This window comes from Sturnus vulgaris, chromosome 25 (assembly GCF_052056855.1).
Source record: "Sturnus vulgaris isolate bStuVul1 chromosome 25, bStuVul1.hap1, whole genome shotgun sequence".
In the NCBI taxonomy this organism is placed as follows: Eukaryota; Metazoa; Chordata; class Aves; order Passeriformes; family Sturnidae; genus Sturnus; species Sturnus vulgaris.
Window position 1 is genome coordinate 4,832,994 of NC_142267.1, and position 24,679 is coordinate 4,857,672.

A 24,679-nucleotide genomic window follows, 5' to 3' on the forward strand; every position below is an offset into this window, starting at 1 on the left:
TCAAATAGCTTTGAGAATGATTTTCACACAATTATAAGTTAAGTTGGCTATTATTCAGTATCTCAAAAGGTAAGTCTAGAAGCTATTAAAAAAACCACCGTACATATTTTCAAAAACAAAGTATTTTTTAAAACAAAAAAATTACCTTGTTATTGACAGATAATTCCTGAGTGCTTGTCACGAGTAATGTAACAGAAAATTTAGTTTCTAAGTTAAAAAACCCCACACAACTAGATTACTTCTTCTGTCAGTATCTGGCCTGTATTGAGGTCTAACTTGCTTTTTTGTATCGAAAATATAAATTGTGACAATCTTCTCAGATTAATCCTTTGTCTTCAGTCTAATCACCTGCCCTCACATGCTCCTCCTTCCTGAAATATGTAATCAACTGAATGCACTAAACAATTAAAGAGTAGAGAAAACAGAATGTAGAGACAGCTTGTTATAAACCTGTTATTTTGCTGGATAACCTTTTCATGCAATTCCATTTGAAAACTTGAGTGTCACTTTCATATCAGTAAAATCTCCATTTTCCAGATCCCTCCAGCTGATCTCAAATCAGGATATCTTGTCTAGGATCACACTGTCCCACACACACACAGTCCTAAAAGTCAACCTTTCCCTATTCCCTTAGAGGCATTTCACAGTGGGTGAACTTCAGGCTCCTGTAGTAGGAAAGGCTGGTTCCTAAACTTAAATAAGAAAACAACAACCCCCAGGTATTTCACCTGAAAGCTCCCGGTTGTAATAATCTCCAGAGAGGGTAAAATGAGCATAGCCTTCAGGGCTGGTTCTCAAATGCTGGAGAAAATTCAAACCTATGGGGAAAAAAAGAAAAGAAATTTAAACTAATGTAAAACAATCAAGCTTCCTGATTTTGTGAACTGTCAAGTAAGCAATGGAAGGTTTTAAGCTGAAATGGTACAAAAAGCCTATCATAATACTCTTCAAATAACACCTGCACACAGCCACACCTTACAACACAGAGCCTCCCTGAGATTCTGCTCAGGACAGATTGCATTTGTTATGTGGTGTAAAAAGGGGAAACCAGAATCTTAACCCTACAAAGACTGTAATCTTCTTAAAATCAAAACTTAAACCAAACAGAAATATAGAAAAAGGAACCCTCAATATCCCACACAACAACGACCAAGAAACTGTCAGCTGAAATTTGTCAAGTCCTCACAAACAGGATCATGATGCTGAACACTCCCAGAACTGCCAGTCATTTTCTGCCAAGGCAGAACCAGATACTCACGTGAAAAGGTTAATTCTGCCAGGGGGACGTCACAGTCCATGCAGTCATCTATAAAGCAGATGCAGACACTTTCTGCCTTTATTTCCACTCCAGAGATGAACTGGAAAGGCACAATCCCCTGGCTATCTCGACCAGAAGAGGTCTGGGAAACTGATTTCAGAGGTTCAGCATTCTTAAACAACCAACTTGCTGCTTTTTTCAAGTCACCTTAGATACAAGCAAACAACCAATCAATCATCACTTACTTTCTCAAAGACATGTAACTTAGCAAAAACCATATAGAAACAAACTAATTCCCTCTCTCTTAAGAAAATATTCTCAGTAGTACCTTGAATATGCTCTATAAATATGAGAAGTTTATAAAGACATTGGTATATCCTAAGAGTAAGAAATGTGTTTTGAAGTTTTGCAAATGTAATAAAAATCTATAACATTATGCATGCCTATAGATAAGGTGGGAAGTATGATAATGCTAAAGGAAAAAAGAATCACTTGTGTTAAAGCTTTGTCTTCTCTTCATATACTGCATGTAAAACTAGAGAAATATGATTTTCAAAGAGAGAGTTGAAAACACATGCTCTCAGGAGGAAGAGATGTGTAATAGCAAGAAATTGGTGCACCAAAAAAATTACCAATCTGAACACAACTAAAACTCCCAAACAAAAAAACACTCAAGCACCCCACACATGACATCCCAAAGGGCAAAAAGAATCCTTGGGGGGTGGATTTTACACAGTAGCAGAACAGGAAGAATGTTTAAGACTACAGGCCAGCACAGAGCCAAAGATGTTCTAAAGAACAAAATAGTGCCTGTGCATCACCACCTGACAGTCTAAAGGCTTTAGTTAATTGCAATTAAGGTAACATGAACAATGAGCAAACCCCTGCTAAGAACATCTGATGTTACCTTGGCAGACCAAAAGAGCTTTACGACAATCTTCCAGACTGAATCCCAGCTCCTGCAGGCGAGCCAGCTGCACTTCTGCAATTAACAGTTAACCAAGCATAAATCCTTGACAGTTATCTACTTGTTTTCTTTTCTAAAATCAAAATACATCTGTACGAAAAATGGAGGTTGGCTTGTTTAAGATTGCAACATGATTCAGTCCTGTTTTTATGTTTTTTATAGTATCATCAGGACAATTATTAGGTTCTAACCAACAGAGGGTCTTACAGCATGAAGATACAAACATCTTTTGTGTTAAGCATATAGATGAGCTTCACCTTGTGGAAACCTCCTTTAGATATAAAAAATGACCTCACTCCAACAGTGAAAAACATACCAAGAACAGGATCCAGCACACGTTTGGATCCATCTCTGGTTTCATGTGCCAAGGAGGTCTCAGTCCCCAGTGCTGAAGGGGGATCAGCAGCATTCCCAGCACCTGAGGCAGCTGAGTCAGGCAGAGCTGCACTTGTCTGCTGGGGAATTGACTTGGCAATGGCCAGGAAGAGTTGAACATCATTGTAGGACAGTCTGATATCCAGTGCTTGCAGCTGAATCTAAATGAAAAATTAGAATATAAGATTCACGTGCATTTTCTACACATTTTTCTTAAGTACTTCAGATATTAATAAAGCTTTTCCCAAAAGAAGACAAAATTGTGTTACAATCTGATCACCATGCTGTTTTAAAGATCCAATAATAAAATTATCGAACTTGTTATTATTTACCAACAACCAAAAGCATCACATCTCAGGGAAAAGAAGTTTTAATTTTATATAATGGTAAAAAAAAGTCTATAAATATAATTCCTCTCTAATATGTCCTAACAATTAGAAACAGAAAATATAGAAAAAAATCTTTTTCTTTCAGGTATAAGTAACTATCTAACACCATCAGCCTATATAATCAGCCCATTTCTTTCCCCCACTACTAATCTCTGTAACATATCTCATAAATCACTCTTTCATTACAACTAAGAGCATTTTCTGCATGCTTCTCTCTTTTCCTTTTCCATTTCAGGAAAAAATTACCTTATTCTCTTCTTACGCATTTGAGAGTCTTCTACTGAATCCTTGGGCAAAAAAAATCTCTCTGCTAGTAATGTCTACTGCATACAATTTTATTCAGGCCTTTAATATTACCTCTAGAATAGGAGGAAAATCTTCACTATTGAAAGCATCCAGCAGTCCTGAACCTCTTGGGTAAGAAGAATTCCCAATAAGCTCCATATGAATCTGTACTGGATCAATAATTGACAGTGCAGTCTCTTGCTCATTTCCTAACCGGCACGAAAACACCTAAAAATTGCAAATTATTTTTAAAAATTATCAACTGAGAGAACAGGCCTGACAAGAATTAGCAATATTTTGAGACTACAGTCAAGTCTTACAATGTTTTAACAGAAACAATATTAAACTATTCTCAAAACTGCTGCAAAATGAGAGCATTTGATGAGAAACCAACAAACTTGAAAAAAGCATCTGTGGACTATTCCTTTTATATTATATATTTATAGTAAAGTATCTTCACAAAACTCCTCTAATGTTAGACATTATACAGAAGCAAGTTTCTTTTCCTTACCTCAATGTCAGACAAACTGCCAGAGAAAGGACGATCTAACAACTTGGGCTTGTAAGTGAGAACAGTCGTTCCCTTCAGAATTATTGCATTGGTATCAAAGCAGGACATGTCTTCAACAACCACAAATTCAGTCCCTTAACCAAAAAAAAAAAGACAAATAACTCACAGGGCAGTTGGCAACATCATTAAGGTATTCAAGCATTTGCAGCAGGTTTCCTGATTTCCTTTAATGGACTTGGTTTTACATGAGCACAAGGCTTTTAATGAGAAAAAGTCCTAAATAAGCACCAGAGCAGAGCACATTTACCTGTCACATTAATCTTGACTTCCAGCTGCTTTTCTGCTGTCACAGGGATTGAGGAACGTTTGGTGACTACTCCACTTTTCACAGTTTTGGGGACAACAGCAGTGTCACTGATGCAGGGTCGCTGGCGGGACGAATGGGGATTCTCCCGCTTTTTGGTGTCTCCAGGAGTGTATAAAAAGTCATGGACCAGTAACAGCCAGTCAAATATCAGGAACACACGAAGATTGTTCAGAACAACTGTGAAACTGGAGGAATCCTTAGTAGACCTTTTAAGAAGAGAGAAGCACACAGGTGAACTTTACAACCTGCAGATATTTAAAATCATGCTGAAAACGACCAGTGTCTAGAAAGAATTACATGGCATTTTATAGGGATACACTTAGTTTACAGAGTCAGGCCTTTAAAATATATATATATATATATATATATATAGATTGAAATTCAACAATTTGCTGTACTCAGAGAACCCCAACAGATCTTAACTTAACAGAATCTTTACAGATCTTAACTGCACAAATTCTAAGCCATAATGGTACAAGAGATTAATTGAAAAGCTACTTGACAGGAAATGCATAAAAGCTCCTTTAACACACTGACATTATCAATATTAATTTTCAAAATGTCATATTCTAAAACCTTTTTTCATTATCATTTAATGTCTGTTGGGTATCAAACCTAACATTCTGACCTGGCTCTGAGATAAGAGGTACAACATGAATTTCCTCTCACACCCTGACAGCATTTTGCAGCACAGGAAGCTGCTTTGTCATTCAGAAAAAATGTCAGCCTGCCTGAGCTCCCAGCATCCCATTCTGAAGATCTGGCTAGGACAGATAAAACGTTTGGCTTCATGATCTGGAATACCAGTTACATTTGCTCATGCTAACTGGAAAAATCATCTAAGTGCTTAGATACCATGCAAGCATTTTCAATGCAGCACACTGAGAACTATAAAACCTCCAAAGAACTGGGCAGCCTGAGTGGGGAGCAGGCTCTGCCTGTGCTGCTTCCAACAGCAAAAGCCCATAACCCTCCCTGGCTCTCCAGGATATTTCAAGAGGCACAGGCAGTACAGCACTATCACTGAGCTCTGTCAGCCCTCACATCTACTGCCAAGGATGCTCTCACCACTAAAAACAGACCACATGCTGCTGTGGCTGAAATTTAAAATTACAACAGTTGGGAAGAAGATTCCTGAAACTCTCACTCATAAACCAGATTAGGCTGCACTGTGCAAACTCACTAACTGTGCCTAATCTAGCTGCCTACTGACTCAACAGTTCTGTGAAAACCATCTGGGGTTTTTTTAGGGTGTATTTTTTAGAAATCCCATTTTAGTTTTATTCAAATTGAAATGCTGACTTCTTTCTGAACACATTTTAGGTGTTTTTTAACCTAATTTTTTTACCTAAAACCATAATGCAGCATCCAAATCTTTTAAAAAAAAAGATCCTCTCAATTGACAAGTTTCTTTAGCTGTTTTTTACGAACAAATGTCTCCAAAATTTTCTACTAGACTAAAATAATCCAATTTCTTTCTTTTACATTACTCCTGCAACTATTTCAGAAGGTATCATACTTATATGAGAGTGAGAAAGCTGAGCTTGGTCAGCAAATCTCCAGTCATCTCACTTCACTCTCTTTTCTGGTAGTTAACATTCCTCAAAAAAACCCCATGGTGATACAGTAAATACTGACATTATACTTCATATTCCCAATTTCAATACTAAATCAGATAAAAACAGGTAAGAAAAATCAAACAGGGTAGGACAGAACATAGAGGAGAATACAGGGATTGTTTTTGAAAGGGGCCATTTCTGTCTGTATTTGATGCTCTCAGAAAACCACGTGTGACACCTGCTGGGAAACAGCTTTTGTGCATCTTATATTAAAAATTCTACAAACTGGTTTTATGCTCACATACAAGTGATAGGCCAGACTTAGCAAGCTTTAAGCACTACTGATTTTAATAGGTCAAACCTTCATCTGATCCATTACACATTCAAACCTAAATTTTATTGAACAAGAGAAAGAGAAAAAAAATCCAACAACTTCCAGGGAATCAATAACTGCAGATTTCAATCTATCAAGTACCACTGACCACCCCAAAAATGTCATTAGATTGAAATATAATGCCCCAAGTTTATCTACAATAATAACAGGTGGATTAAAACCAAGACAATACTGATTTTGTCATTATTAAAAACAAACAAATCCCAGAATTACCAACCTGAAATGCAATTCAATCTGGATTGCTCCTGGGCTACTGTTGTTCTTTGATGACTGAAAGATGCAACTGAAGACATTTGGGGGGCCTGTAGCATATTTCTGTCCAGCATAACGAGTGTCAAAGGCCATCATGGAATGAGAGACCAGATTCACAGACTTTGTTCCATTTGAAGAGCTTTCAAAAAGCAGCTTGGATTTCTTAAAATCAAACCTGGGAGAATAAAAAGCAAAACAACACACCAAAGAGACTTACAGATTACTTATTCCTTGGAGTCACTTATTTATTATGGCACACTGCTGAAATCTTTCATTTAGGTATTTTCTAAAACAACTACAATCATGTCCCATGTCATAGAGAGAGAAAACAGATCTGTACTAAATGTAATAATATTTTCCACTGACCAAAAACCTTCTGGATTAAAAAAACCCAAGAAGCCAACATAGCAGAAATCTGCTTTTTTAACCTTCCCTCATATCACTTTCTTAATTAAAAGACTGTTTCTCTTGGGCAAGTAAACTGATTACTGGACTGTTATTTCAAGGACAAGTGGAAAGACAGACCATCTCTTTTGAACAGTGCCATTCCCTTTCATCTTTCAGAGAAGCTCAAACTCTCAGTTTGGACTCCAATTATGAAATTCCATTTCACTGTATTATTAAACTGTAATTTCACATATTATTTCAATTCTTGCCCTGTATCTTTCACATGAGCATAGTATTTAGGATAAGGTATTCAGGAATAGAAGAATATTCATACCTGGCTAAAGAGCTGCATCCATCTTTTCCCTTTGGATCCATCAGCTCCAGGCTGACATTAACCATGTCAATGAGGAATGACATGGAAGTATACACTTCTCCACTCAAAACTGTCTGAAAGTGGAAAACACCAACATTCTTTTTCAGAGCATCTGTTTAACTTTCATCTCTCAATTAAACTGTATTTTAGAAAAGTGTAAACAGCTTTTGTGTGTGGGGACACATATTGAGAAAGTAAGAAAATGACAGCCTGAAAAATATTCCAGGCTGGAACTTCTCAGCTCTGTTCCCAGCCCATGAGCTGCTCCAGCTCAAGGTTAGGGAGAATTTCTCCCATAGTGATAATTTGGTCAAAATAAAAAGGAATTAATAACAAAGATAGAACACCTGTTGTGGTGTGTGCCCAGGCCCTGGCAATGGGGTGTCTTCTCTCTGAACCAATCACCTTTTCTCTACTCTTGGAATTGTGAGTCTGAATAAACTTGTCTCTTTCTTCCTGTATGAAAGATGACCATGTAGCTGTGCATCTTATTTCTGCTGCACTTAAACGGTTAAAACCCCTTCCCAGGGCTACATTTGTGTGGTGTCCTCCTTCTGCAAAGACTTTCATTAACCATTACTGGGGAAATGCTACATTTCATGACTGTGGCCTTTAACTAATCCATTTTCACAGCAATGGCCTAGAGCTTCTTTGTCCTTAAAATATTGCTGCCATCAGCAGCAAAATCAGCAAACCCCCCACCCAAGACATTTCAAGGGAATTCCAGCTGCACACAGATCCTCTTACAAGAATTCTTGGATCCTGCAAGTCATAGGGGCGCATGAACTCCTCGATGGGCTCGCCGAGGTTGTTCTCCAGCAGCCCACGGATCAGTTTGTACTTGTTCAGATCCAGAGAGCAGTGCACTGAGGACAGGCTGCCGTGGATTGAAATGTCTGCAACAGCGTGACTCAGCTCCCTGCAACAAAGAGGAGAGCTCAGCGTTTCCAGGAGCTCCAGCACAGCAGGCAAGACCTTTAGGATACAACAAAAGGCATCAAAACACTCCTCTAGGTGACAGCATAAAGTGACCCTGGTTAAACTCACTTGTCCAAGTTTCTCTCTACTTTTAACTTCAGTCTGAAGGGTTCTGTCAGCAGGCTCCCTCCTGTCTGCCTCACCAAGTAGGAAGGAAAGCTCAAATCTGCACTGGTATCTTCCACAGCCTTGGAATAATCTCTCTGGTATCTTTCAGCAGCAAAGATGTCCATGTCCTGCAGATCAACCACAATGCAGTCTAAGAGGCAGATGTGATCCTCTGCAAGTACACAGGAGATAACACATTAAGGAAGAAAAATAGAATCTGTGCAAAACTAATGCAATATACTTTTAAAAAGAAACTTTTGATTTTATTCCACTTTTTTTTTCAAATTCATGTTCATCAATATCTGTAACTACCAGATACCAAACTCATTCACAGGTAAATGTAAATTCCTAATTAGGAGTCCAAGTACACGCCTTTAATGTGTGCAATCTGCATCTCAAAACACACCCCATTTGCAGGACTGCTCTTCCAGAAACTGAACTACAACTCCCTAATCCTTTGAGCTCCAAAAATCAGTCATAAAGCTCAGAAGTAATTTCTTCTCCAACCTACAATCTCCAGATCCAGAGATCTCATACTTTTTCAGTGTCACCTAAGATAAAAGCAATGTATCACTGTACAATTTCACAAGGCAGAAGCAGCTCCATGGGGGTCCTGCTGCTTTCACATACCTGGGCTCTCAGGGTTTGGGACAACAGGCAGCTTCAATGGCTGCCCCTGCTGCTTGCTCGATGTGCTCACTGCAGACTCATTCTTCAGCCTGGAAATGTTGGATCCTGATGATTTTTTCATGACCAATCCTTCCATTGCTGATTTGGACTCATCAGTATTTGTTTTCTTCACGCTGTGTTTTGGGGTTCCCGTAGGAGGGGAGAATTGAACTGAATCCTGCTAATGAAAGAAATTTTGTAATTAATGTTAGATTCTAAACTTAATTTCTAAGGAACCAATGCACCAAGGTTCAAGCTGCAACAGATTATTAAAATGCCAGTATCTGCTGTAGAAAGTATGTTACTGGAATATGCCAGTATCTTCTGCTAGAGAAAAATGGCAAAACTTTTCTCCTATGGTCTTAACAGCTGATGAGAACGTTCTCTTTGTAAAAGAAGTTTATTTCAGCAACCTTCTTCAAAAAGCTGTGGAATCTTTTCAATGAGAAACTAACTCAAAAGCAGAGGGTTTTGCATAAAACTGAAAAATTCTCACATAAATGAAATTAGTACCAAAATGTAGGGGAAAGACTGCCATGATATTAAATTTTTCTGCAGAATAAAGATTGTTAAATATTTAAAGCTGTTTTTCAGGTGATGAAAAAAGCATATGCCATTATTTCTGCAAGATCATGTCAGCAACTTCATATTTTATTACAATATGTGAACTAACACTTCTACACATTCACGTTTTATGCACTTCAAATACTTCAGTTGTCACACCAAAATGTGTCCCAATATTCTCCTGCAGTTTCAGGTTGGATAAATCCCTACACTTAGTGGTAAATTCCTCACAGGTGAAAAAAGAAAAGTTCATTTCCACTGATGTAAAACACTTTAGACATCTCCCCACTACCACATATACAGTGGAAATCCATGAGCTGTCTCACATTAAAAACTTGCAAATTTCACTACAAAAAAGAGTCACATCAACATCAGGAATTTCTTTTCCCAAAAATCCTGCTTGACCAGTCTGGCAACATTTTGTGATGAAATGGCCCAAGCCACTGTGGAAGGGGTTTACACACCACCTTTATACTCCAAAGCTGATTTTGGGATTAATCTGTCAATCATTTCTATTAATTAACCTCATGTCCCATGCAGGCAGTTACCATCTGTAGTGATCTACTCAGCCCTTACTCCAGGACTGCTCACTTTGCCCCTGACTCCTGTGTTGTTACTGTCATTTCCCATCTTCCTTCTGTATCCAGTTTCTGATGTCACACCAATCTCTACCACAAACTTCTCTTTCTGGTTTTAATTGTTAATATTTTCTTGCCTTACATGGTTTTTAAATACTAGAAAAAACTGGAAAAAATTAATTGTAAACACAACACCAAGGATTTTAAGAAAAAAAAATTGAGGACTTTAATATGAAACTTCATACTGTAAAGAAAAGACTGAAAAGTACATGCAAAGGAAAATGATCACATCATCTATAAATCTATGAATTTATGCAATTAAATCCAAACTAACAGCTCCTCAGACATGCATAAAGAGCACACCACAAAAACTTTACATCCAATTCTTATAGAATTTAGCAAAACCTTTAGAACAAAAACATCATTTTTAATAATTAAATAGCTTTTTAAAGTGCTAAATTCCAGAAGAATACTTTCTTTTTCATGAAATGAATGAGGAGCACCTGAACACTGCTATAAAAACGTGAAATACCTCAAATAAAACAGGATCCTTGTATGCATTGCCTTGTAAAATCCGATCCTCAAAAATAAACATAGGACAGAGGAAAGATGAAAACAAAACCAACAAAAAATGCCAAACTCCACTTAATCCCATTTCAAACACCTACATTCCTAAAGTGCTACATAACACAATATTTTTAGGCTGAAATAAAATTATTGTGCACACGTTCTTTAACTTATAATGTTAATTTAGGAATCTTCTGCTTACAAACCTGTACTTGTATCAGCACACATGGTACAGGAAACAACCCCACATCACAGTTACTATTTCCTTACAGCAAAGACACAGGTAGATACCAATCAGATGAAGGCAACAGACACACCACAAATCCACTGCAGAAATTCAGTCCATCTAACTTCTAACCCCTTCAAAATGGAATTAGGGGGTTCCCAGACAACTCCCTTCTTTGTTGAATGGGTTAGATATAGAAAGCCATCCAAGATGGATCTTCCTTACCCCAAATTTTGTGGCTGCAGCTCTCAAGAGTAGCACCAGCCACTCCTGTCCTGTGCTTTGCCACGTGTACAGCCACTGAAAACCTTTCCCAAGGTTTCACCTCATCAAAGCAACTACACACACTCAGTTTCACTGAAAGGAGAAAAAAAAATAAACCCAATTCTGTTTCCAGGGTGTTAGAGCAAGTCTCAGCCAACACAGACCCCTGTTTCCTGCTGTTCACACCGTGGAAATTTTGAGTGGTGACCAGCTGGAGTAACCAAACAGGGTGAGCTGAAAGCCCATCCTGGTCCCACATTCAGGTGTGTACCTGCTTGGGTCCTGCTTCCTCACCACAGCAGCTGGAGTGAGTTCAGCCTCCTTTATTCCCTCTGTTCTCTCAAAACACTCAGTTCAGTCTCCCCTCTGCCCCAAGGCCTCAGACAATAAACTCAAGACAGGCAGGGCAGTGCAGCACAACCAGCAGCAAGGCAAATCTCCAAGATTTGCCAGTACACTGGCACAGACTCTCATTACTACAACTATAAAGTCAATATATAAAGTAAAGTGTAAGAATCATTTACAATTTTGATGAAGAAATAAAACACACAAGAAGTAGCAAAACTAGAAGCTGCTAAATGAAGAAGCAATGTTCCTACCTTGTTCTTTAATGAAAAAGTACCCGGCATTCCTGCAAACAGGAACCTGTTCTTCACTCTCAGTTTTCCCAGATTAGCTACAATTAGACTGTTAGACTTGGAGCTCTCAGGTATGAGCAGAACAGGAGCCCCAGCCTCAATATCAAGCAGAACTCGGGAAGCTCGCTGGGCTTTATCTCTCACCTGGGAAGAACAAAAATACATTTAAAAAATAATTACAAAAATTGCAGAAAGCAGGTGATTATTTCCTACTGATTAGCACTGAACTCAGGACCATTACCCCTTGATTTATAAAATTAAGCAATGGTAAGAATTTCTACCAAACCAAAACCAACAACAAAGCAATTGACAAAAACCCCTCAAGCTCTTGTTTTAGGGAGAGAAAAAAGGCTCATTAAAAAAATATTATGATACAAACAGGAAAAACCTGTGCAAGAGGTGCAGCACTCAGGAGTGACACAGCTTTCACCCCTAAGCTGAGAAGCAGAACAGACACTACTCAGCTCACTACATAAAAAATTACTTAAGAAAAATTATTTGCAAAAAGCAAAACCCCATCATATTTAGAAGAGATGTTTCAAAATCAGATTGAAACTTCCCAACTGATGCACAATGAAGCATCTCAAGATCCAAGAATTCACTGTTTTTCCTTCAATTAAGAGAAGCTCCTACTAAAAGAAGACTATTGACTATATGAATTACTCCCACATTAGGTCATGTGGTGTCTGGCTGTCCTGATCGTTGAAACACTCTATATGGATAGACTTTATCTTGCTCTACAATCTCTATAATCATACACTCTACCATGCAGAAGCTCTGATTTTCTCAGCCTATCAGCCATCAAACCAATCACAGACAAACACCTGAGTGGAACAGAGCTTCTCACTTGGCTCTCCTAATTCAGGTATTATTGTGGACACACACATTTAGAGAGCTGGGGAATTACAGCTTGGAAATTCTTTTCAGGCCTGGATTTCTCCTGACTCTCAGCTCCATTCCCAGGCTGACAAGCTGACTGCAGCTTCAGTTAGGGAGGAGTCTCCCAGGGTGACAACATGGTGACAAACAGAGTGGAATTCATCACCAACATTAACCCCTGGTGTCTTTCCCGTGGGACACATCCTGAGGTGCTGTCCCAAGGATGTTTTTCCCAATTGTCCAAGGAGCTCCTGTCCTGTCCTGGCTGCACTAACACACTTTAAATCCGGGCTGTCTGTACAATAAATTGGCCTTTTTTCCCCAAAGAGCTCCGTGTGTGTTGCTGTCCTTTCTCTCTCTTTTCAGCACAGTAACCACATATTATTACCTGGTGAACAGTGGAGAATAAGACAAGTGAACACCTTGACCCTTTCTGCCAGTGCATCCTGCAGAAACCAGTTTTAAGGAATGTGCAAATTTGGTATTCTGCACTTCCAAACAGCAGCAGGATGGTCCTAATCAAAGTCTCTTGACTACAAGATGAGCCTGAGAAATCTCTACCAACACCAAAACTCTAAAAGCTCTCACCATTTCAACTCGAGACGATGCATTAACATAAATTATATCTTGCATTTCAACTGCAAGAAACAGGCTGGTAAAGAACATAAAAAGGCCCAGACATACTGTTTGCCCTTCGATGGCTGCTCTCTGCCTCCCCAGGACATCCTGGAGCTGGGTGAAGTGCTGGATGAAGGACACCACCTCGGCCTGGAAGCGCTGGGTGTGCACGTACTGCACCGAGGCCATGCGCAGCGTCACACGGATGTCACACTCCCTCTGCAGCAGCAGATCCGGCCTCCCATACCTGTCACAAGGGTCCAAAGGCAAAGTTACCCACCCTGGCTACATTTCAGAAGCAGCACCAGACATTTTGCTCCAGTCAAAGCAGGAATAGAAAGGATTTAGCTCATGTTTGCAGCGTGTAATTAACACTATTTCAGTTGCATCGGGTTTGTATTAATTGCTTCTAAATTTTGTACATTTAAGTGCTGCTGGGTTTTAATTAAGTAAACACGAAAATTCTGCATTTGGAATGTACCTTTAATCTCTGCATTACACTTTTGTTGCTTTCATATCAGCAGGTGTAATCAAAGTTACACTTTTGGTGATTTTCTATCAGAACAGTGGCTTTATCCTCCACTGCAGGATAATGTGTGCCTTCAATTCTGAATCAGTGTGCTGTCATATTTCAAATTAATTCCATAACATCACTTGGATAATTTCTAATCTGATTAACTAGAAAACCAGGAAACATCACAAGGTAAGACCTATTCCTTAAAACATAACAAAGAAATTCAAATTTACATTATGACAAAAGCAACCCCTTATTCCAAAATCAATGAGCAATGGAAATCTATTTCATCAGTTGAATCCTCTTCCAACTTTTAAAAAATAGCTGTTTGAGCTAGGAACAAACTATCATGTAAATACTTTCAAGAACAGCTTTAGAGAGAGATAAAAAACTACTTTTCCTTTTCCATTTCTTTGTGCATTGCAAGACAAAGTTAAAAATCTTAAATTTATAACTGAAAATATTCTAAGTCCCATGTAAGGCCCAAGAGGCCTAAGCAGAATCATGCAGCCCTGACAGGTGGCTTGGTTGCAGGTGGGCTTGGGTTTTCTGGGTTTGTTTGATTTTGGGGTTTTTTTTGGAGGGGTTGGAAGTTAATAGAGTAACAATCTAACACTGAGTAACAAAAAGTTCAAATTCATACTTAAAGATATGAAAAATGAGCGCCTCTTCTCCACTTGTAGTGAAACGTTCTCTGTAAAATTCTCCATGAGATGTAAGATCACTTAAGGACAGGCTTCCAATACTTCCCTGCAAGGCTAAATCTCCCTCTGCAAAATAAAGGACAGACAATCAGGATCCTCAAATACAGATCAGTTACTAAAACTCAAAAGCTTCTATTAGTAGTATAATATCATTACAAGTCATTAAATAATTCAATTAAACATTAAACCTCATGTTGAAAGAAAATCATGTGTTTCTGCTACAAAAATTGTATTAACCCACACATTACTCTAGGCTTTACACACACCATGTGATCACACCACTTTGATTTGTGAAACTTAGCTACAACTCCTTTTTTTCCTCTAGAATAGTAATAAAAATTATTTCTCTGCTCCATGAACGGGAAGTATTAAATCGCACCTAAAATGATTAAAGGTTTGACAACTGGGAGGGATGTCACCATTTAAACCCTAAAAAAACCGAAGGAAGAAGCAGTGGGAGGAGAATGTACATTTTGCCCACAAAAAACACACAAAAACCCAATGAGCACCAAAATAAAAATATTTTAAATCATAATTCCAGTGCACACCTCATTTTATTTTAAGCTGCAAAACAACCTGAGCCCTTCAATCTACTCACCAATCACTTCCAAGTGAGCTGCAAGTTTTGTCACACTGGCTTTAGCAAGCTCACTGGTTGTCTTATTCAGGACTAAGGATAAAGAATGGACCTGGTCAAACAAAACAGGAACAAATTGGTGTGGGAAACAAGACTTCAGAGCTTGAACATCTTGTTTAGCTTTTTTCCAAGACAATTGCACTGTAACACACGAATGGCAATCTGACTGGGAGACACTGAAAGAAGGCAACATTTTTACTGCCTTGTTTGCACATTAATGGATCAAAGAACATTGATCATTCAATGAAGATCAATGGCCAAGAACAAATCCCAGCACTGTTACCTTCATCCTCTTCTGTTTCAAGATTTGTCACATGTATCTTAGACTGCAGAGTCTCTGGGCAAAGATGATATTATATACACATACATCATGTGTTTTTAAAAAACCCTGTTTATACATATATATATAAACACATATGGATATATATTTATAAAATATAGACCTTTTGCATAAATAAACTCCATAGTACCTAGAATAGCATGGTGCCAATTGCAGCATGTTAAGTCTTTAATATTGAAGCAACCTTTTCATTAGAGGGTCACAGAGCAAGGGAGCCAAGCATTTTGCAGATGTTCTGCTTTTCTATAATTCCATTTTTTAAAACTACATCTACACATTTTAAATCTGTTTCTGCATTTATGTATGCTCCCCATTAGAATATAAAACACATGATGTAAACATCACCTTAGGTTTCTATAAACCAGATGTTTTATGACAATCCAATTACTGTTTTGCATCTCAAGTATACCTTTAGATCCAGCTTAGTGTTTACAGGCTCTTGGGCTTGAGAAGCTGACAAGGAATTTATTTCTGCTTTGATTGTCTGCTGAGTATCTTCAGGCTGTGGCTTCATAGCATGGTTATCAGCAGTGGATCCAATCCCAAAGAAATCCAGTATCACTACCCAAGTTTGCAAAGTTATTAACACATCTAGACAATTAAAATCAACATCTACACTGCGGTTAATTTTGTTATAGCGAGAAGAAAATTCGGGATGTTTCCTATCCACTAGAAATATATTGATATGAACTAATGAATCATCAAAGTTACTTTTTCCACAGGGCAACTTGGATCTGTCTGCTGATGGAGAAGGAGGTGGAGTCAGAGGATACTCAGAATCACCATCTTCTTTTTGCTTCTTACGGGAGGCACAAACTGGTCTTTGGTACAGCTGAAAGACATTAGGTGCTTCTTCCATATGGGAAGGGAGGGAACGTGGCATGTCTGGGTATTCTGCATTGGATACTGAGGGACAGGACTGGGAAAGATATTCCTTATGTGCTAAACTGGATGGTTTGGGTGCTCCACGGGACACCATGAGGTTTTTATACTTAGAGTCTGGATTCTTTTCCAGGAGATCTTCCATCAGCAGCGAGCGCAAGGCAATCTGAATGGACAAGGTCTGAGGGTGATCTTTGGCAAACTCAACATCAAAATCCTGAAACTTAAGGCTGACAAGACCTTGTGCCCCAAGCGTGAGATCACCACTTAACTGAACCTGGAGCTCTGAGATGTGAAAGTTTGCTTGAATTTGAGTAAAGGATTTTGTTTCCCTGATAGCTAAGGGCTTGTTTGGAACAGAATTAAAACTAGAGTGGCTGAATAAGCCATTTTCCTTCCGTTCACTCAGGAATTCTGTGCCTGTGCTATGAAGTGATGAAGTAGGTTCTCTGAAGTAATTGTCTGAAGGAGAACTAAGACCAGTTGGAGATACAGTGGTGGTTGAAAATCTGTTCAAGTCTTCACTGTAAATTAAATTATCCAGAGTCTGAAGGACTTGCTCATATACATGCTTTGCTAACACCACCTACAATGCAGAAAACAGAAACAATCATCACATTGGAGCTCTCTATATTAATGGAATCAATATATATCCTAAAACTCATAAGTGGAATTCCAAACCACACAAATTTTAAGTTCATCCAAGAAAAAAATGATGCAGAACAAGGTACAATGCAAAATTGAAGCAAAACACTTCTTCTGTATTAGCTCTGCAAGATGACACCACCCAGAAACAAATGGGATGGGATCCTAGAACAGGGTACCTTGTATTCCTGGGCAAAAACCATCCACAGAGTTAGTTAAACATAATTCACCAGCTGAGCTTACACAGTAATACATGAAACAAACATTCTACTTAGCCATCATGGTTTGCCTCCCAACTGTTAGAAGTTTCAGTTTTCTCTATTTAAAACCTCTGCTCTTGCACAGTTTTTTTCAGGGCAATGGCATTTTAATTCTTAGTTTCAACTAAAACTACAAATAAACTTATTTGGACAGTGTCATTTGGACAGTGACACATTTAGTTTTCCTTCTGTGTTCAAGATAAGCAAAAGTTATACTAATTCATAAAGGCATCTAAAATTCCCCAAACAAGGTCAAATATTGGTCATTATCATTATGACTTAAGACTATCTCGTCTAACCATGTGTATAAAAATGTGATTTCTAAACTACCAACATGTTTAACCTGAAAAAATAGTTATCTTCTATGCAGGGAAATATTTTTATATTGATAGTGGAAATACTACATTTCTGTACCTGAAGAGGGTTCACAAATTTCCCTTCAATCTTCATAACGCTTGATATTCCAAAGTCTTCATTACACAGAGGAAAAGTTAAATCCAAATCTTTCTCTAGTGGTATCTTTTCCAATTTAAACTGGATGGTGGTGTTATTCAGAATGTGGAAAGCTTTAAGAGAAAGTGAAATTAAAACGACACTAGAGCAAATGAACTGATTAGCCCAAAAATACTTATGGAAGAGATAACACAGTAGCTATTGAACTTGCTCAGAATCTGAGCAATGCTGGACTAAGGTTGTATGGTTATGTTATACTCAATTTCTGCCTAAAAGGCATCATTCCGTTTTTGCTCAGAAGACAAAAAATGGATATAAATACAATAACTAATCCATTGTCATTAAAACTGACCAATGTGTTTCAGTAGGATGGGTGAAGCAGAATATACAATCAGACCTATGGTCAATACACATTTTAAACACATATACTGCTTATATTATAATAATTAAGACTCCTCTGATTAACATACCATGGCCTTTATGTAATGATTCAAAGAAGTCATGACGAGTAAAATGAGATTCTTCCTGGCTGTTAATACTGGCAGGGCTTGATGAAGAATGTGGCCCATGGGGTATCTCACTTGCAGGCTCCTTCTTATTTGTAAATTGACTACTATTTAATGAATACATCTTAATATCTTTAATTTCAACTTGCAGCCTATCACTTGTAGACTCATCTTCTCCCGGTACAAAATTCTGAATAGATATTTGTCCTAGATGACCCACGAGCAGTTCAGAGCTACCAGGCTTTCGAGGTATGGAGACAATTGGTGATTCAATGTTTATATTTAATATCAGCTTGATGGTATCAGCTTTGAGGGACTGTGATCCAAATGCATCGCCTTCATTATCTTCTGCACTGGCAACATCTCTTGATCGTGGTATGGTATCAAACAAAGAAACCATTTCACTGTATTCAGCAGTTTTAGTTGCCAAGACTGTGGTAACTTTTGAAGCTGCACTTTTCAACATGCTACGGAAATTCTCTTCCAGCTCATCCATGGACAAAGCCAGCTCTTTCAAAAATTTGGCTGAGTGGTTGTAGTGTAAGGAGGCCATCTTGAGGTTGAGAGAACACTCCTCTTTTGACTTTTCTGTGAAAGTGAAACTTAAAGCATCTGGAAGGCTATTTCCATCATCAAGCCTAAAGAATAAAGATTCAAAGAAATTCACATTGCCCATGAGATTTTCATACCTCCCTGTGTTCCCTATGCTCACCACGTACTGGTTCTTTACATTGTCTTGGGTCAGATCCATAAGGTGAAGGCATCCAAGAGAGCCATTCACATCCAGTTTACTGCACATGGAGACATTGACTTTGGTGCCACCAATACTGGCTGTTGCAATTTTTCTGCCATATTTTTCTCCATTTGTCATGCCAACTGTCCTGAGGAGGAGTACATTTAACCAGTGAATATCAACTGCTACCTCTGTGTTCTGTGCATAAGTAGACTGGAATGTTTCCTGCTCCCTCCAATCTCTCTCCAAGTCAGCTATTAAAGGCTGAGGACTAGAATCTTCTTTCTCCTTGGGGAAAGATTTCTGGAGAAACCCAATCAGTTCAACAATAGTCTCTGGGTTAAGGATGATATCCAGGTTGTTCACCTGTACAGAGATCACCTGCAGACTGCTATCCAAGTTCATTGATGGGCATTCTGCACTCACAAACTGGTACTCCAGTTTTATCAAGGACTCTTGATGCTTTCCATTGTTGCCAGGTGAGGTGCTGGAGGCTGTAGTGCATCTCTCTGCCAACCCACCAACATCAATGGGACGTGCATCTTGTGGTCCAGAAACTGGGGACTGAGCCCTGCTGTCTCGAAGGCTTCCTGTTGGCACATCAAAGCTCAGGTTCTTATGAGAAGCCATCAAAAGATCAAAATCTGTTCCATATGTTTGCATAGTATCAACCAGTAACAGGCCATGGACAGTCAGGGACACCTCTGCATCATAAGGCCTTTTCACAAAATGGGCATTGGTGCCAAAAACCTTGAGCACAGAGATGTACCGCCCATTACTCTCAACACCCAACTGCATACAGTTTACTTTGAACTCAGCCAAAAGCAGCTGGGACTCAACAAGAACTTCCCGGGTGTGCTGCTCAAGCATGACAACACTCTGTGTTAGATTCATTACAGAATCGTGCAAACTGCCAAACTGGTCCACCTCTGCAAAAATCTTGTCCTTTCCTAAATGTAGGGCATCTGAAGACTTAGCTTCAGATGTACTCAGCTGTGTCAAACAGTTCTTCAGAGCCAGGATTTTGTCTTCATTGATGTGAATTTTCAAGTCTGGCAAGTTTCCAGACAAGACAGCTCCCGGGTATTTTGGGTCAGAGGTGTAGATCAGTCTACGTTCTAGTTGCAGATGAACATTGAATTTTTCTACCACATGAGTTGGACCCACATCACTATCCTGAACGTGTTTCCAGTTGTCTTTCACTCGGCCCACCATGATCTGAAGGTCCATAAAAGAAAGTGTGTATCTCTCATACATTCTTTTACTCATTAAGTGTGCCTGTAGCTGCTCTTCACTTATTTCTACTCCAGTAAATTCAGACATTTTGATGCCACTATTGGTGTTGGATTCTGGTGGTGGAGTATTGGGAGGAGTTGCAAGAGGTGTTTTATATTCCTCATCACTCAATTCATTGTCTTCTGAAGAAATGGCACCTGCACTCCTCTTAGAGTCTTCTGTGGATTAAAAAAACAGTAAACAAACAAATAAACAAAAGTATTCTCCCCCCTCCTCAGATGCTTCCTATGATTATCTGATCATCCTGTCTGAAGTCCTACTTTTTTAAACACAAAGCATAGCTGGTACCGTCCTTGCCTCCTTCCACTGTCACTTCCTTTTTCCTCAGCAAGAAACTTACTATACTTCTACATTCACAGAGGTGTCAGTCACAACTGACAGTAGCACAGAGCTATTAAAAGACACTATTGTCCTATTTTTAACCCACTTACCGCAAGATTTACTTTTGACCAAGTTGTCAAAAAAGGAACAAAGAACCCATTACTCTACCCACACAATTATTCTGATCCTCAAAACTAAATGAAAGGTAAGAGCTACTTAACCACAGTATTTTTATTATCTTAAGAAAAGGATTTTTTCTACTTTGCAAAACAGGAACACCCCCAAAACTTCCCAGTACTTTTTTACCCTTTTTTTTAAGCTCTCACTTTCTGAAAGAAGATGAAAAGGAAAGTTGCAATAATTAAAGATCATACCTTGAGAATTTGTGAGTAATATTCTTCCCAGATCTACAACAACTAACACAGGGTCCACAAATTTGAAATCATCAGGAAAGATCACCTGAGGGGCAGAGATATCAAGGCACACGGTCCAGCTCTTGCTGTTTTCCTGAAAGTTAAGAAGAAAGATATAATAGCCCACAAAAAAACAAACCAAAAAAAGCCATGTGAAACATCTATCAGCCACTTTATCTCCTGATGAGCTGACTGTCACAAACTCCAGCCACACTCAGGTTTGGTACCTTATTAAACCACAGACTCCCACTATAGTCAATAAAAAAGCATTTTCAGCAGGTGAAAACAGGCCCTGCACCTCAAGCCTGGATTAACTGACAGCAAAAGGAATCTACAACATTTCCTGGAAAACTCTCCTCCTGCTCACAAAGAACATCACACAAACAACAACAAACCTCACTCTTCAGAGCTCCAAGTCCTAAAACAAAGGGCTGAAAGTCTACATAAACATTTTGGGGGCAAAAAACTTACAATGAAGTCTCCAACCAATAAACGATCGATGGTTTGTCTGATTTCAGCTTTTGTCTGCATTTTCAGCTTGTTGTACTGTCTTCTGGCAGCTTCAGCCACTCTTGCCTCTAACTCAGACTGGTAACCAAAACCTGCACAAGAGAGGGAAAACTGACTAGGTATAACTTTGTTCAACCTTTATTGAATCAGAAGAAAAAAATGGAAGAAAAAAAGATAAAATATTTCTTTTAAATTTTAGCAGTGAAATACAGAACAGGAAAACACAACAGGTGAAAGTCACTCTCTGTGCCTATTCACCAGGCTGCTGCACAGTGAAAAGGAAGTATTTAAGCACAAAACAAATAATCCCATTTTAAAAATACTTCCCAATCCATTTTTTTGTCTTTATCTCACAGACCTTCAGCCCAAGTAATTAAATTTGAGTAAGACAGAAAGGGTGCCAAGTATGGCCACAGAGGAAATTCTGACTAAATATTAAGATCTGCATGTGTAGACAGTGGTTTTTTTGTTTGCTTGGTTGGTCTGCTTGTTTTAAACTTGAATATTTACAGAATATTCTCACCTTGTGAGAAAAGGTGTCACACATACCTTTATACCAGGTAGCTTGAATCTTTTGGTATTTACCATAATCAGCAGGAAAACAACTGGTATTTCAAGAACGTTTTCATATTCCTAATGTTACTTACTGTCACCTCTCATCTCCTCAGAAACTGAACAACCAAAACTGCAAAGGTGGCCACTTTGTAGTGTTACAGAGTTAGGTAATGGAACTCTAAAATCTTGTTGCACTTAGAAATTTAAAGAACCAGAATGTTCAAATCTAAAAATCAAGGTATCTCAAGAAGTTGTTACAAAGGGCAGCCTTAATCTCATCAACAAAAAAATACAACAGGAATTAGAATACTATTTCCTCTGTATCATCACTATAGAAATACTCTTTTAACTGCCCTCTCAAAAGAACTCCATCAATTGCCAGAACAGCTTACAGGAACTCTGTAATCTCTCTAAACCCTCTCCTTATTTATGCATTTTAATTTAGGGGATATGAACATCCACTATGGGGCATAACAGTAACTTGCAATTTTAAAGCAGAAGTTGCAGGAGTCTGCCAAGCAAAATCCCTGATTCAATTAAACAAAGAACAAAACAAACAAAGGAACAAAACCCTCCAGACAAGACAAGGAGTATTGCTAAATTTGAAGCTCAAGTGAAGATTCTTTGATTAGTGCTTTATATTTCTAAGAATGAAAATGAAAATAAAAATCAAAGACAGGAAAAGAAGTAATTCCACCAACAAAACCCAACCCCACCAAAAAAAACACATGAAAGGTTAACCTGAGGCATGAACCCTTCCCTTGTAGAAGAAGTCAGCTACTTTCTTAATGGCTTGTGGATTGTAAATAATATTTAGAGGTCTGGTACTGACTTCCAGGCGCCTCTCAAAAGTGCTGTGAATTGGATTTCTTTCATAAAGCATCTCAAATACTGGGGCATCAGGATCTGCAACTGAATAAAAAAATTACTTATAAAAGGTAGCTGTAAAAAAACCCAAAATATACAAGACAAAAGCAAAAAACAACTCCCAAAGAATTTAGTAACAGATTTTTTGACTGGTACTACTGGGAAAGTACAAGTGTCTAAAAATTCTTCAGTAACAGAAAAGGAAGTAATATGATCAACTTTTACAATCAACAAAATTCAACAAGTATATAGATACAAAAACATTTGTATGATTGGGGTTCTAATGTTGAACTCTTATCAATTTCTTTTTAAACCAAAACAAAGAGTAAGTGCAAAATCTATTGTCTTGAAATACATTTCTTCCTTTCTTTAAAGTCAACCTGCATGCATCCTTACATCTTGAACAAAGCTTCTATGATTTTATCTTTACCATTAGCAAAAAGTATTTGCATTAATTCAAACTCTAGGCACTTAGTTTTGAAATTTCTGGTTTGTAGGAATTATCACATCAAACATAAAATGAAATCTTTACCAGTGTTCTGATTAGTCCTTTCTGAGGACAAACTTTGGAGTCCAAAGGAAGACATGCAGCCAACCTCTTTTTGCTAATAAGAATTTAAAAGAAAAAAGATTGTTTAGATAAAATCAATTAAGCCACCTGATATAAGCATAAAAGTCTTTTCTGTTGAACTATATGTACATCAGAGATTATTATATGCATTTTTTCCCTGACATGGTCAAACAAAAGAAGGCAATATGATTAAGTAGAAAACACTCTCCACTCCTGCAGGCTGAACTCTGAAGTGCAAATTGCAGTCAGTACAAAGCATAAAATACATGGGAAATCCTCATGGCTTTAGATTGAAATTTTGTTCACTCAGAAGAGAACTTTGAAATATTTTCTAGAATTTATTTGTGCATTTAGTGTACCAGTATACAGGTGAAACAGAACCATTACTTGGACCACAGAGCTGGATGGAGAAGAACAATCACTGATTAAGCAGCAGTACTGATTGTTCCAAAAATCAAATGTTCAACAAATTATCTTCTTCTCTACACATATAACTGAAGGGTTGAAGTCACAAGAATACAGAGTAAAAAATGAAGAGTTCCATAAATGATATTTGGAAAGAGAGAGAAAAAGTAAACTCAACAAGTGGAAACTCTTGTTTTCCCTTTCTGGCAAAAGAAATGCTTTGGGTTTTGGAGTATGACTATTTTCATACACAATTATGCATTCCACATAGTAACTTAGAGGGTTTTTTTCACCTACAGGATTTGGGAAAACAAGAACAGGAAATATGGTCCCTTCTGTTGCCAAATCCCTCAGGAAAAGACCACCAAGCTGAACTTTGAGAAGGGAAGACTTTCTGCGAGGAAGGGATTCTGCCAAGATCTTTACACCTGGAATAGAAATACATAAAATGATTTTGTTTCTTTTAGTACAGCATACATTTTAATTAAATTTTACAAATAAAAAAATAGTGTCCAAGAAACAAATATTTTTGAAGTCTTTATATATATTTATTTCTACTAAAAAATTTAACATGGAAATTTCTTATATAGTACAAGGATTGTGAGGCAGCTCTCATCTTTTTTAAGAAAGACCAGAAATGGGCTAAATACCTGAAAACTCCAGCTGCATAAAAGCAGTCTCTTCAGCACGCAAGACCTTTTTCTTCCTATGCAACAGAGTGAAAGAGCCACCCTGCAGCTGTAGATTTAATTTAGCAAAAACATGATCTCTCTTGGTAAAGGTATTCATGCTGGAAGCATCTGCAGCAGGATCAAAAAATTCATCCGTACCTAATAAAAAATAAGAACACATTAAATAAAT

At 38.1% G+C, this 24,679-nt stretch overlaps 1 protein-coding gene across 5 annotated transcripts in view; it reads right to left on the reverse strand.

The window, feature by feature from the left end:
• VPS13D (vacuolar protein sorting 13 homolog D) overlaps nt 1-24,679 on the reverse strand; it is a 96,158-nt gene that overhangs the window by 61,634 nt on the left and 9,845 nt on the right. For 2 of the 5 annotated variants that reach the window (XM_088178798.1, XM_088178794.1), the window contains exons 13-37: nt 24,469-24,648; nt 24,116-24,246; nt 23,375-23,447; nt 22,717-22,887; nt 21,382-21,512; nt 20,872-21,004; nt 18,112-20,334; nt 17,603-17,754; nt 15,811-16,869; nt 15,023-15,113; nt 14,364-14,490; nt 13,273-13,453; nt 11,671-11,853; nt 8,834-9,050; nt 8,165-8,375; nt 7,865-8,036; nt 7,079-7,191; nt 6,323-6,532; nt 4,093-4,358; nt 3,786-3,919; nt 3,347-3,502; nt 2,542-2,761; nt 2,166-2,240; nt 1,259-1,465; nt 729-818 (exon numbers count right to left, since the gene is read on the reverse strand). In XM_088178798.1, the coding sequence (XP_088034924.1) occupies nt 729-818; nt 1,259-1,465; nt 2,166-2,240; nt 2,542-2,761; nt 3,347-3,502; nt 3,786-3,919; nt 4,093-4,358; nt 6,323-6,532; nt 7,079-7,191; nt 7,865-8,036; nt 8,165-8,375; nt 8,834-9,050; nt 11,671-11,853; nt 13,273-13,453; nt 14,364-14,490; nt 15,023-15,113; nt 15,811-16,869; nt 17,603-17,754; nt 18,112-20,334; nt 20,872-21,004; nt 21,382-21,512; nt 22,717-22,887; nt 23,375-23,447; nt 24,116-24,246; nt 24,469-24,648 (6,906 nt within the window). Of the gene's footprint in view, nt 1-728; nt 819-1,258; nt 1,466-2,165; nt 2,241-2,541; nt 2,762-3,346; nt 3,503-3,785; nt 3,920-4,092; nt 4,359-6,322; nt 6,533-7,078; nt 7,192-7,864; nt 8,037-8,164; nt 8,376-8,833; nt 9,054-11,670; nt 11,854-13,272; nt 13,454-14,363; nt 14,491-15,022; nt 15,114-15,810; nt 16,870-17,602; nt 17,755-18,111; nt 20,335-20,871; nt 21,005-21,381; nt 21,513-22,716; nt 22,888-23,374; nt 23,448-24,115; nt 24,247-24,468; nt 24,649-24,679 lie in introns of all 5 variants that reach the window. The other 3 variants (XM_088178796.1, XM_088178793.1, XM_088178795.1) reach the window with 2 other exon arrangements.